Source organism: Doryrhamphus excisus, chromosome 12 (genome assembly GCF_030265055.1).
Source record: "Doryrhamphus excisus isolate RoL2022-K1 chromosome 12, RoL_Dexc_1.0, whole genome shotgun sequence".
NCBI lineage: Eukaryota > Metazoa > Chordata > Actinopteri > Syngnathiformes > Syngnathidae > Doryrhamphus > Doryrhamphus excisus.
In genome coordinates this window covers 11,686,808-11,700,761 of record NC_080477.1, presented here as the reverse complement: position 1 = coordinate 11,700,761, position 13,954 = coordinate 11,686,808, and the positions used below count along the sequence as shown (strand labels likewise).

Genomic DNA, 13,954 nt, shown 5'->3' with positions numbered 1-13,954 from the left:
GTTCTATTTAAACCTTAGGTGTTAAAAACAGTGCTACCATTTTAATAAATAACACACAGTAGAGGTGTAATGTATGTTTATGTATTGCTATGAGTAATAAGAGTAGTAGTAGAGTAAAAAATGAAAGGTTGGAGGTGACTTTGCACAGGATATTTCGTTATTTGTTATTGGTGCAAAAGCAAGTGTTTGCAAAACTTGAGGACACAATCGATCTCATGAAGCATCTGACTTGGCTCAGACTGCCTGCCGGGGCCGTAAGCAAGAAGAGCGCCTGCATTCCCTGATTTAGCCAGGCAGTGTTTAGATTATGAGGCTAATCCTCTCGGCCTAGGTTATCAGTATACTTTTAGAGTTGGCTTTAAAAGGACTGACGTTGAGCCCTAGCACCGTATCGCCTTAATGGACAGTTGTTGGGAGTTGGCAACTTTATTATACGCTTGTTCTACCCTCTCGTCCTCTTTGTAGTGCACAAATATTTCAACATTGGTTATGGTTAGTATCTAAACAAGAAATAAAAGAAGGTGAAGCTCAAGTCCTGCCTCATCCGTTTCTCAATGCTGTGACTAGTGGCGTCATCAGTTCATTGGCTTACTAAAGCAGTGACTCCCTCACATAATTAGAGTACAGTGACTAGGCCACATCCAGGGGAATTTTATCTAATTATAGTATAACTTCACACACACAACACACTTGAAAGTACTGTTATGTCACATTTAAGGTGCAGAATTTATTTTTTTTCTGCTGATCATGTTTTCCTCTAAAATCTGTGTGCATGTCTTTGCACAGTTTTGACACTGCCAGGAAGTACATCATTCATTCATTCATTCATTTTCTACCGCTTTTCCTCACGAGGGTCGTGGGGGGTGCTGGAGCCTATCCCAGCTGTCTTCGGGCGTAAGGTGGGGTACACACGTGGACTGGTCGCCAGCCAATCACAGGGCACATCTAGACAAACAACCATTCACACTCAACTCACACAAACATTCATACCTATGGACAATTTGGAGTCGCTAATTAACCTAGCATGTTTTTGGAATGTGGAAGGAAACTGGAGTACCAGGAAAAAAACCCACGCATGCACAGGGAGAACATGCAAACTCCACACAGAGATGGCCGAGGGTGGACAGGAAGTACCTATTTCAAGAATATTATTAGCACATCTGTACTACTTCATACTGAGAGTTGTTTATAATATTTTATGTCGCTTAATAAGGTAAAATTTCACATATGCCTACAAAAACCATGGTTACATTAATACTGATCTGAGACAGCTGGGATAGGCTCCAGCATACCCCCGTGACCATATAGTGAGGATAAGCGGCATAGAAAATAAATAGACGGATGTGTCATATTTATTTCTCCCTTCCTGTGTGAAATAACCCATACTAAAATATGATGAATACTGCATGACAATTTCAAAGTTGTTCTTATTTTTACACACTAGATGGCAATAGAGAATGTATAATTGAAGTTGTAAATAGGTCATACATTTTTTTGTACCCCAAATTTCTGACGGCACCCCTAGTTCTGGGTTTGAATCTCAGCTAGGGTCTTTCTGCACACAGCGTTTACATTGTTACTTTAGCTTCCTCCAAAAGTTCAATAGCATATTAGTATGGCTAATTGGCTGGCTAATTGAAGACTCTAATTGGCTAATTGGCTACAGGACTGGAGTGTGTCAACCTGTGATTGACAGGTCATCAGCCTAATTCAGTCAACTGGGACACTGAAATGTGGTATTAAAAATGGATGGATGGAGTGCTGCATTTAACAATGCTTTGGTTTGAGATACTTCTGACCTTCTATATGACCTCAGAGGGTTTTGTCAGAAAATAACCATGCTGTTGTTTAGCTGATGTTGCTAACTCTCACATATATGAAATCGCTGATAATAAAATGTTTAAATATGAAGTAATGCTTGGTTGTAGGTTACATGCATCCATATTTTACAAAAGGATACAGTTGAACTTAAAGCCCCAGTGACCCGGAGCAGCTCTGAGATGGGCTTAGTCCACAAATATGAGTTGAATCAAGCAGGAATGTGCCTGGCACCCTGTCTGCCCTTTCTTAAAGAAGAGATAGAGGGGGGTCATAACTGGGGGAATGTAGCGAGAGGAGGGGAAACTCTAATGAGACCCTGTAATCACTTAACAGAGTCCAGGTGCTGTGTGTCTTACTATATCCAAGACAATAGACTATGCCACTTGTGCTGGAATTTATGACGGCCAGGAGCAAAGAAACGTCTTTTGTTTGCAAAATGTTTATTAAATGACAATATTATTGCTTCAACACAAATAGAATAAAGAGCATTTGCAAATATATAATATACCCATAAGACATATATCCTATTACCACAGTAATAGAATGACAAATACAATGCCCATATACTTTCTTTCTGTACAAAAATAGTTCTATCTGCATAAGTACTTAAATGTAACTAATATAATATTAAATAAATGAATTCATATATACATATATCTGCAATAAAAAAAACCAAATATAGATTGCACATGTTTTTGTACAAATAACAAGTTCAAGTATATTTCAATCCATTGTGGACCGGCACATATCTCACAGAATTTAAGGCATTAAGTTTCCTTTATACAGTGCCCAAAACATGATATAGGCTGAAAGCTTCACAACTTTAAAGTATCCCATTATTTGGCATTGTGATGCACATTATATTCTCCTTATCATTCTCTTGAGTCCAAATGGAAAAGTGCTCACAGTTTTTTTTTTATCCTTGCAGGATAGCACTTATTAAGTTGGAAGAGGAATTGTGTCCAAGAAGTCCAAGAATGTTGGGAGAAAGTTACCTCTTTTACACAAGAGGATGAGTCCACTCACTTTGGTAGGAATCAGCACTTCTTTGGGTCCCCCCCGCCCACCACCCCAGCCAAGCAGAGTGCAGCACCATGTGTAGTTGTGCCACGCCGTGCCATCCAGTGTTTGCAGTTGTTTGCTCGCTCCACATCACTGAGCAGTAAAACTCAGCTCTATGAGAAACTCAGTGCAGCGAGTCTAGCTCCGACTCGGTCCCCAGGCCTGGAAAAATGTGCTGGAGAGTACTGAGACTCCCCTCACTTTTGTTCCCAGCTCTTCTTTTCTTGCAAAGTCTCATTCATGTCTGCCTGAACAGAGCCTCAAGCTTGTGGACTTGTGAATGGGTTGTGCTCCACACGGGCCTGAGCCTGCCCTGCTCCAGCCTCAGTGTCACTCTGCCTTCTGGTAGGGAGCGACGCCTCCGGCCATATCCCTGTGGGCTGATCTTGTCCGCGGGAGCGCTGCCAATTTTCAGTTTATTATTGAGTTGGTGCAAGCGGTGTGCCAGGTCGTGCACTGTGCAGGTCCCCAGTGAACAGCCCTGTCTTCTTGACTGGCTGGCGGAATTTTTGGACCTCTTGGTTCGGATGTTGATTTCAGTGCTGCAGAAGAAAGAACATTTTAAGATGCTTATTTATATATGCATTTAAATTTACGTAAATGTGGTTCTGAGTTGATTATACATACCTGGAATGTGGCAGCATGGTGTCCCTGATGTCCTCTTGCCTGACAAATTGCTCAGAGTCGACAGTCTTACTGTCCAGATCCCGTCTGAGTCTGTTCCCGAGCCATATGCTGAGTCTAGGTGAGGGAGAGGAAAAATCCATTAGTCTTAAGGTAGGTAATTCAGTGGACACGGACAACTGTCGTCTCCCCAAGGTATTATGAGCACATGGAATAGATAACTGAATGAACAACTCACCTCTTTTTTAACTTGGGACTGACTTCAAGTTCCACACAGTGTGCTACTGTGGCCACCAGGCAGCAATAAAGGAAAGACCGGAAGATTAGTTTCATTTTTTCTGGTAACGCCTGTGGAAGCAAACAAACATTTTGTCGGTTATTCATAATATATATTAAAATATATTTTTTTAATCCCCTACTCATGTGCCACTATGTGTGTTAGCTAGTACAGTATCCCTGCAGAGTGTTGTTGCTTACACAAGAGTCCAAAAGCCAAGTTATTTGCACTTATCATTCATTTATTTGAGAAGTTAAGCTAGGGTCACATTTTGCTCAGTAAAGTAAACCTACAACCATGCTTTGGGCCCCTAGCCAATTATGTGAAGGACAGTCAGCGGAACCTACCAAAATAGACTTGGCTCAATAGCTAACTAAAATGTAATTAAACTTGCCATTTTTTATTCCCTGTAAGTAATTGCAACCACTAAGTGCCTTTCTTAGATGTAGTGCACCTCTACCAGACACATACACATATTAAGAGCTGAACTGCTTATATAACCATCCAGATAACCTGTCCTTGTCTATGCACTTGTGCCCTGACCTCAAAAAAGCAAGGATAAAGCCATCAGCTGAGTGAGCACAGTCAATCACACTAACATCCTCATGGAAAATAAAAGCAAAACATACCTTGGACTCTCTGATTCACTTGGATGCTAAAGCTCTTGTTGTCAGTTCAGCTTCCCAGAAGAATACTCCACAAGTTCTGGCAATATTGCCAGTAGTTCTGTAAGGCAGCTGTGTCACTCTGCTAATAGCTCCTACACACCAGACTGGGAGCATTTATACAGGAGGTAGGAGGGGCTCATTGACTGACTCTCATCCTTCACCACCTCCAACCCCCCCTCCATTCTATTCAGCACTACAGCCATGCAAAAAAAATCCTTCATGAAGCATTTACTTACTTAAAAAATTAACTGAATATACAGTTATTGTACTGTATATTCAAGTATTTTCACTTTATAATAATAATAATAATTTTTTTTGAGTATTTTTCAAAATACTCAAAGACACTTTACAGAAGAATGGAGTAAAGCAAGTAAACAGAATAAAATAGAAGACACACCAAAATACAACATTCATTGGTTAATACACAGTTAAAACATGAGTATAACCCCAGATAACTATTGTAGCAAATTATATGACTGTTTCACTTTGATTACTTTAATGATATATATGAATATATTATATAAGTTATACCTAAATCATACAATTTTCTATTGTTAGTACACCTTTCTTTGCTTATTGTACAAGAGAACTCATATTGCCTCACTGTCTTATAGGTGCATTTGGTATTCAAAGAGAATAATTTTACACCACAAAGGAGTACAGGTGTATTTTGTCATATTACAAAAGATTAATTTTGTTTAAAATTTAAGGAATGTTGTCCACACTTTGTTCTGTATCAGCCACTCCCTGACACAGTGAAGTTCCATGTCAGTGTGCAAGTCCACTGCATGATGAATACGAGAGAAGCATTGGGTAAGTCATTAAATATAGTAAACACACCTGACTGTAAATCCAATATACTCAAGGTATTTGTTTGTACAAGGTAAATAAGTTCTGCTCGCTTTACGCCTTGATTTATTTTATCATGTGGACTAGTGTGTGAGATGGAATTTTACAATTATCTAAGAATAAATCCGGGGTCAGAAAATTAAGTAGACCAATATTGGACCAGACATGTTTGGAATAATTTGGCTGATTTGTTGATTTTGTAGGGACTCGTATCACTTAGTTTTTCTTTGCCCAGGTATTTGTCAGGAGAATAGATTAATTGAGATTTATTGTACAGAAAAGGAGCAGTACTTTGGAATTTGATTCATGATGTACACATTATGGAACTACTGTAGTAATTTACAACAGGCAGTTTGTGATGATATACTATGGAATGTATAAAACGTATAAAATGTCTTTTCCACATGGGAAATATTATAATTTTAACAGTGCAGAGATTCCAATTGAGAATTGTCCAAATTCTGGATTAAATTACTTTCATAGAGTGCATCAGAATGGATGCTTTCAGTTTTGATTTTCCTTTCAGTTTAGATTAGAAAAGAGGAAAGAGAAAAACATGTTGTGACATGCTTTCTCAATTTATTTCAAACCTAACACTCTACATTCCATCAGCATCCCATAATTCACATCCTATTTATTTTAGTATCTGACAAAAGAAACCCCTGTGAGTATATTAATAGTTATTTGGAGCTTTATATTTATAACAGGATTTTCAAAGTCAAGAAAGCATATAAATACCAAACATCTGTTGTAAAACCAGCAAGCGCTTTGTAATGACACTTGCCTCAAGTGATCCTTTTACAGGAAGACAACAATGGGAGTTGTGAAATCATGACAGGAAAGTGGTAGCTTTGTTTTGGGTCCTTATATAGATATCTTTTGGCAGTTGTGGGATGAGTGACATAGTTTGTCACACCTTTTACGGCCAGGTATGTGCGTAACAAAACCCGTGTATGTCAGGAACAAGGTTTTTCCGAGAGCACACATTTCACTGCTGATACACGTTCATAATTAATTGGCAAATATGAGTTATTTGATGGGGATGAGGAAAAGTACAGAAGTAATAGGTCACAAAAAGCAAGGAGGAAGATGGAGAGTGAGGAAAGGTATGTTTTCATAGACATTTTATGTTACCTACTAAGCACTTTTAATGCTTTTTCTGCATAATTGGAAAACTATGTACACTCCACTTAACACTCATATGTTATGTCTGGGTCAATGCCATCTGTGTGATACCCACCTGTGGAAAGTACCAAAATTATTAACAAAAATACATTTACTCATGCTGCTGTAATTAAGTATTTGTGTGTATTTATATTTCTAATGTTGTTTTAAAACTTACTACATCATTGTCACAAATTACATTGCATCCTTTATGAGAAAAACAAAAGTGTCTTATTTTTGCACCTTAATTCATAAAGGTATTGAGACTTATCAGTTACATTTTTACTTTGGAGAAGATCTTTAAACCTTGTACTTTTGTTATTTATATAAATAAATATTCTTTGTATGTTATTTTAGTAGTCTTTCCATATCTGCGGCCACCTGTTGTAATTATTGTGGATAATATGCTAAATAGTGATTTATTTTAAGGGAACCCTAATGAGGGCAAGCGGTGTGGTCATGAATGGACCACACTGTTGTGTTTGTATTTGTATTTTCTAAGGGGGGCACGCCCATGTATGGCTTCAGTTTTGCACGCATGCGCATTGACGGCCCTTCTGTCAAAAATGGCTGTGCTTTGGAAGAAGGAAAAATGCTGAATTGTGTTGGTACAGATCGGGAAAAGCGGCAGACATGGCTAGATTGGCAGACTACTTTATTGTCGTGGGATATGATCAGGAAAAAGCCGGTAAGTGTGTAACAGGAGCTTTGTGGCTTGGCCGCCACTTAGTGTGAGATGATGTTGATGCTACATAGCTTGGCGACTAGCATAGTGTTAGCCGCAAGCTAACAGGCGAGAGTGGGGACACTTTCCATTTTGTCATTAACCCAATGAATGTCGAGTATTATCAGTGTTTTACGCAATACTCCTACCAACTATTGTAGTTATTTAGTCAATTGAAACTTCACGTTTTCAAAATGAGTCACATCCTGTCTGCGTTGTGGTTGTTAGGTGACAAGTCTAAAGAAGGCAGACGCATTCACTACATTACAGAACAGCTGTGGTTGGATAAAAGCAATAGTTTGTCATAAAAGCATTGTGACATGACTCAAGCTTACATTCTATAATGGTCAGGATGTGCATGGGTATTTTAGTAAGTATTGGCTGGTTCTTGTTTTAGTCATGCCCACTCTGCTGTGGTCTATTTATAATGTGCTGCAAATGCACTTGTCCATGATTTGTTGTCTTGTGTGTGTGTGTGTGTGTGTGTGTGTGTGTGTGTGTGTGTGTGTTTTGGGGGAAGAGTTGATCTTGTTTTTTACAATAGAGGCAGCGTGCAGCTGTGAGGAAAGGCAGTCCTCTTCCCTCTTATTACCCTCTGCACCTTTTATATGTGCTTGGACAGGAAGTTGCCCCTGCTTCCACTTGCTGTGCCTCAAGCTCAGTTCCAGCAGTTCATCGGAATGGCAAGGGGTTAACACCATCGCCTTAAAAAGTTCAAAATCTGCGGTGTTAAGTGCATTAGTTTTCAGACATTCTCACTGTCATAATGTCCTGACGGCAAAGACATAATGCTTTCAATCTTTGAACATGGCAATAATGTTGAACTGCACAAGCAAGGCCTGTTGCCATTTTGACAGTGCTAGCACAGACTGGGGCCCTCAATAGGGGTGCTCATTGCAACATGTCCAAATAGCAAGCAACCACTTGTTGTCACTGCAAATCCAGAAGCTCAATTTAGAACCCCATTGCTCCTAGATGCTCTATTATGGTTACTGAGCTGCAGACAGCAGGCCTTAATTTGGGCTGACTCTAGCTTAGCACCGTTTTTTTTTTTTGTAGGTCTACCACTTTGACTTTTTTTGTCCCTAATATGTTTTACAAAATTAAAAATCACAGTCTTACTGTGCCCAACCTCAGCCCCAATGACGCATTCAGGAGGCTTTACTTGTTCAGTACTTTTGTCATCAGAATATCATGACCGTTTCAATGTCTGACAGAAAATGACAAAGGATTTTAGAGCAGATTTAGATTTGTTTTTTTAAGGTGATGGTTTAATTTTTACATGGGCTAATATGAGGTATTTTATGAACAAATACATTGTGTTTATAAAAGCTTATTCACAAAAACATCTTACCAATATCAACTAGTCATATTACTAGCTAACTATTGAAAAGCTCTATCTGCAGATACTGAGTATTTGCAAACAGCTCAAAAACAAATGCTGAAGCAAGGATTAAAACGTGGGGAAAATAGTTGATTACAAAAATGGATATCTTTATCTCACAGAGATGCAAATGACACATTGTTAAAACTGTTCTCCTTGACAGGCCATGACAGCCTGGTACTTAAGTGCATTGTCCAAAGCCACAGCTTACCATGGTGTAAAACAATTTAGTTTTGCTGTTCCTTTGCTGCAGCCCGAGTGAGTGAGGCAGGAAGAGTGGCACCTGTCAGCCTGTATGTGTGGGGGCCAGGTACTCGGGCAGGGAGCAGCGCAGTGAGGTACAAAGGAACGGAACAACATTGACTGATGGTTTGTTAGGCTGCACGGCGGACGAGTGGTTAGCACGCAGGCCTCACACCTTGGAGACCGGAGTTCAGTTGCACCTTCGGCCATTTCTGTGTGGAGTTTGCATGTTCTCCCCGTGCATGCATGGGTTTTCTCCGGGTACTCCGGTTTCCTCCCACATTCCAAAAACATGCTAGGTTAATTGGTGACTCCAAATTATCCATAGGTATGAATGTGAGTGGGAATGGTTGTTTGTCTATATGTGCCCTGTGATTGGCTGGCGACCAGTCCAGGGTGTACCCCGCATCTTGCCCGAAGACAGCTAGGATAGGCTCCAGCACCCCCTGCGGCCGGTAGAAAATGAATGAATGAATGAATGATTGAATGATGGTTTGTTAGTGATGGTAGTAGTACAAGACTATTCATTCCATAAATGAGGATTCAACAAGATGAGTTCAGTGAAATAGCCCACAGAGACTCACTAAGGGAATAAAATAAATGTATTTGCCCCATTCAGTGGTGTCCATCCAAAGCCTTGTGTGTCAAAGCCAGGCTAGAGCAGCTGAATCCTCTGAGCCCCCCCAGCTTGCTTGCTATGCACATTAGGTAAACACTGGCTTTCATCATCTGTGTTCATCCTCGCTCTAACGACAAATTCTATATACTTTTTGATTGCCAGGGACAAAATGTTCCTGGCATCATCAGAGGAGCCTAAATAGGGTCACATTTAGACAGTCTGAAAAAGATGGCTCATTTAATCTATTTTTATCTACTTGACTGTTGATCCATGTGATGTTAAGCAGAGGCAGTTGTTTCCAAGCAGGTATGCTACAGTGTAGCCACAAAAACCCAGTCATTCATTATGGCATGCTAAAATACGCTTGGTTAACATAATTATTGCTGTGGTTCTGTAACCTAAAGTGTGTGAAATTGGCATGCTTTACCTGTGCTTAAACGAGTACTCTATGACAGTGGTTCCTAAACTTTTCACAGTCACGTACCCCTTCAGACATCTGACTGAAGGTTGTGTACCGCTACACCTGCACACCTAAAAAATATACATATATACAATGAGACATCGTTAATTTATCATTACAAGTACATATATTATATATTATGGCATATTAAACCAAACATCTTATTTTTCAACTACACACACAGGCAACTAATTTAAATGGACAGTGTTGTGGCTACTAATTTAAAACAGAGAGGCTTGTAGAGGTGTAAGATGTCTCCTGGTAGGTTTGTTTTCAGTTTGTTGAAGTTATTTATAACAAGTGGTGTCAAGATGTGAACTGATCTTTATGCTCTTTTGCTGTGCTTTGGTTTGCAACAACATGTAAATATTCAGTACAATTCAACTAATTATGAAAACAAGGGCACAATATACAGGAATCATTGAGGCAATTAATCTTCTGATTTGCTTTCTACTGGTGAGAATTTGCGTATTGTCTTATGTAACATGCTGCAATCATGGAAAATGAGGAGGAAAAAATGTGTCGCCCACAGGCAAATTAGCCACATTTCTGCTGACCATGTGATCTACAGCAGAGATTGAAATTGTGAAGTTAATGCCTTGCATAATTCCCAAAATGTTGTTGCAAATTGAGTTCATGCTGCCGGGTTTTATCATATGAAAGCGATATCAATTGAATCTCTTGTTACAATGTATCAAAGAGGGTTTGTTTTGGGCTGCTGGCTCACTGCTCACTAGGCACACCCACAAACGTATTATTCAACGTTATTAGAATGCGATGTAGGCATCTCAGAGGTTCATTCATTCTTGTTAGAAAATGATGGTCTTGGGTTGGAACCTGGGCTTATGCTTTTCTCTGTGTGATTCTCCCACATTCCAAAAGTACATACATTAAACATCCTTTATGAGCCGAACTTTAAAACTTTTTGTAGTTGTGCTTTATTATAGGTACTGTCTGCCTTGGTTAGGTACTGCACAGGGAGAGCAAACTTTCGAATGTGAATGTGCAATATAAACCTGCCTCTCTTCCTACTCATAACACATTAGTTATGTTTGTTTTTTGTCAGCTGATCACGATTTGGCAAAGTTTAGCAGCTATTGTTTGCTATTATTGAATTCCGTGATGATGGAAATATTTCACGATGGTAGAAAAAAAACACTGAGCATCAACACATCTAGACCTGTCACGATAACGGATATATCGAATTATCGAATGATAAAAAAGCAGGTCGGTAATTATGAGCCCTCGATAAATTGGCAATAAAGTGAGTGAGCTTCTTCTCAGCTATTAAGCCGCCATCTGCCAGTAGCTGGGCTCCACTACTACAAGCAAAAATATGTTTTTTTCAGATTACTCGATTAATTGAAAATATTTTCAGTCGAATACTGAAATATTCAGTAACTGCGGCTGTGTGAAGAGTAATTAGGGTTTATTATGAATGAAAGAAAATCAATATGCAGCGAGCAATGGCCATGTGTGTCAGGGAATGGGAAACTCTAATTAGGCGTGGTCAACACATAATGTTCATAAGAGTCACATTTATTCTGATGAACATTTAAAATTGACTAATATGTTTGTTTTCTTTTCACATTTCTTTATGTATGCCAAGTTTCGGTTCTTTAATTTCTAATCAAAGTATTACTTAGTGGTACGTTTTTGTTTTTTCCTTTAGATTGTTTTCATTCTAATTTCACATTTGCCAAATTGTGGCAGCTTCTGGTCAGAACGAGACATGGGGAGTGAGCGGTATCCTGACCGCAGTGGAGGAGTTCCTTCCTCTGAATTGTGAAGTTTATAACTGTTATTGAGGGGAAACTCCACTAGTTACTGTTGTAAATGTGCACTACCTTCAGCCTGTTGATAAGGTTGAAAACAATTTGCCTTTTCTCTGACTATTTGGCTATGCAAATTAAGCTAAAGTTCATAGCAGGAAACAATTTATGTACAATATTTCAAGTCAATTTGACATTCAGTAGGTTGATGATAAAGTAAGGCAAAAGGTCAGCTCAGGTTGACGCATTATTGGAGACATTCATTCATTCATTTTCCAACGCTTTTCCTCACGAGAGTCCCAGTGGGTGCTGGAGCCTATGCCAGCTGTCTTCGGGCGAAAGGCGGGGTACACCCTGGACCGGTCCCCAGCCAATCACAGGGCACATATAGACAAACAACCATTCACACTCACATTCATACCTATGGACAATTTGGAGTCGCTAATTAACCTAGCATGTTTTTGGAATGTGGGAGGAAACCGGAGTACCCGGAGAAAACCCACGCACGCACGGGGAGAACATGCAAACTCCACACAGAGATGGCCAAGGGTGGAATTGAACTTAGGTCTCCTAGCTGTGAGGCCTGCGCGCTAACCACTCGTCGGCTGTGCAGCCTTATTTGAGACAATGTTAAGATAAAGTTTTGTATTGTAGCCTTTGTAGATATTATCACAATCTGTGTAACAAAAATCTGCTTGTTGGAAAACCATGAATTCATGGAAAAACGGTTGCATTAAATCTTTATATTATTATGGCTCTCAAGGCCGATACCGATCTGTCTGTTTGCGCTGTCTGTGCCATAAACTAGGCCATTGCGAAAATGTATTTTTCTTGTTTACTTGTTAATTTCTTGTGTTACTTTTTTGGCTGGGTTTTTTTTTTTTATTATAATCGCGACATTTGTGAGGGTAAGTGGCATAGAAAGTGGATGGATGAATTGTCTCTGTTTATTGTATCTTTGTTGTATCTTTAATTGTTACAAACCCCTGAACTGAATGAATGGACATTTACCAACAAATTCTAAACCTCAACCACCAAAGTTTTGCTTCCTTTTAAAAACAGCAACCTAAGTAAAGGCAGTGGTTTTCTGTTTATTAAATCGTGTTTTTTTTACTGGCTGTTTGTTATATTATATTTTGTTCCACTTACCCCTTTTCCAAAACATTTTAAATTTACTATTTAATTCAAACGTAATCTTTGCCTGCTTTATTCACACCGGTAAGACTCCCTATTATTTGAGAGGACGCCTGATAGTAACTACGAGATTTGATTTGTTCAGATAAATCCTGCTGTAAATAAATATAAATAGCCTTCTTTTTACACTTCAGCCTTGCATCTTGTGGGTGGATGTTAAAAATAGCACATTTCTTTTCAGGCCTGGCTTCTATTATTCTTTTTATATTAGGGAGGTAGCATTGGGAAACACAGCTTGTTTTAATGCAAGCGAGGAATGTGTGGAATTCTGTCATGTATTTTCATCCTAGGTTGGAAATTTGAACTTGCAGCATTCGATTTCAATTAGAGGTGCTGTAAAAACTCAAAGACACTTAACGCTCATGCAGACTGCTGTTCTACTGCTATACTTCTCCGAGCCCATCCATAGATATAGCCATTCAGCAGCATGCTGCAAGCACATGTGTTTTAACTAACATACTGTACTCAACCTAGCAATGAACCAATGCGGACCACATACTGTAAAGGTCTAGGTCTCAGTCAGCTGTTGATGGTCAACCTGAGGCTCTAATAGCCACAGCAGCCAGTGTTATGTCATTTTCATGGTGTGTACTGGTGTGCTTCATTGATGGTATTTTGGAGCTTGATGTCTGACCTCTCATCAAACATGACATGAAGGCATCGCTGAGCAGATTGCAGAGTTTGCAGAGTCGCTTCTCTTGCCTGCATTGAAAGGGCATTCTTGTCAGAATGCACACTCTTGAATTATTATATTTTTGATGCACTTGATGATACATTTAAAAATATATATGTGGTAATACTAATAATTAATATAATAATAATGATTGTTTGGATTTATATGGTACTTTTCTAGACATTCAAACTAAGACACTATTATTGTTTTACTCCACTGTCACACACTGGTGGTGGTAGACTAGAAATATGGACATTTTTGTCAATAGCCTGCATGATCCTACCTCTTTGGCTGGTGCTCAGTGCTTGCATGCTCTGGCGTTGAGCATATATGAATATAATATCTTCAGATTTACAAATGTTTACCCCTTACATTATGTCCTGTTGCTGTCACCTGCTATGGAAACTGTTCATGTATATT

At 39.2% G+C, this 13,954-nt stretch overlaps 2 protein-coding genes across 5 annotated transcripts in view; one reads left to right on the top strand and one right to left on the bottom strand.

Annotated features, from left to right (window-relative positions):
- Positions 1 to 2,259: 2,259 nt before the first annotated feature.
- adma (adrenomedullin a) lies at positions 2,260 to 4,546 on the bottom strand. The gene is made up of 4 exons (XM_058089190.1): positions 4,414 to 4,546; positions 3,746 to 3,855; positions 3,511 to 3,624; positions 2,260 to 3,425 (listed from the first exon to the last, which is right to left on the bottom strand). Exons 2-4 carry the CDS (start codon positions 3,838 to 3,840, stop codon positions 3,122 to 3,124), a joined length of 513 nt encoding a protein of 170 aa, XP_057945173.1. The 5' UTR covers positions 3,841 to 3,855; positions 4,414 to 4,546; the 3' UTR covers positions 2,260 to 3,121.
- Positions 4,547 to 7,007: 2,461 nt separating this feature from the next.
- sbf2 (SET binding factor 2) overlaps positions 7,008 to 13,954 on the top strand; it is a 77,526-nt gene continuing 70,579 nt past the window's right edge. For all 4 annotated transcript variants that reach the window (XM_058088771.1, XM_058088770.1, XM_058088769.1 and 1 more), the window contains exon 1: positions 7,008 to 7,153. In XM_058088771.1, coding sequence (XP_057944754.1) covers positions 7,099 to 7,153 — 55 coding nt within the window. In that variant the 5' untranslated portion in view covers positions 7,008 to 7,098. The remainder of the gene's footprint in view (positions 7,154 to 13,954) is intronic.

Excerpts from the sequence above, each read along its gene's own strand:
- adma (XM_058089190.1), bottom strand. The coding sequence starts at position 3,840 with ATGAAACTAATCTTCCGGTCTTTCCTTTATTGCTGCCTGGTGGCCACA. Across the intron at positions 3,625-3,745 it reads AGTCCCAAGTTAAAAAAGAG|ACTCAGCATATGGCTCGGGA; the intron begins GTGAGTTGTTCA and ends TCCCTCACCTAG. Across the intron at positions 3,426-3,510 it reads ACCATGCTGCCACATTCCAG|CACTGAAATCAACATCCGAA; the intron begins GTATGTATAATC and ends TTTCTTCTGCAG.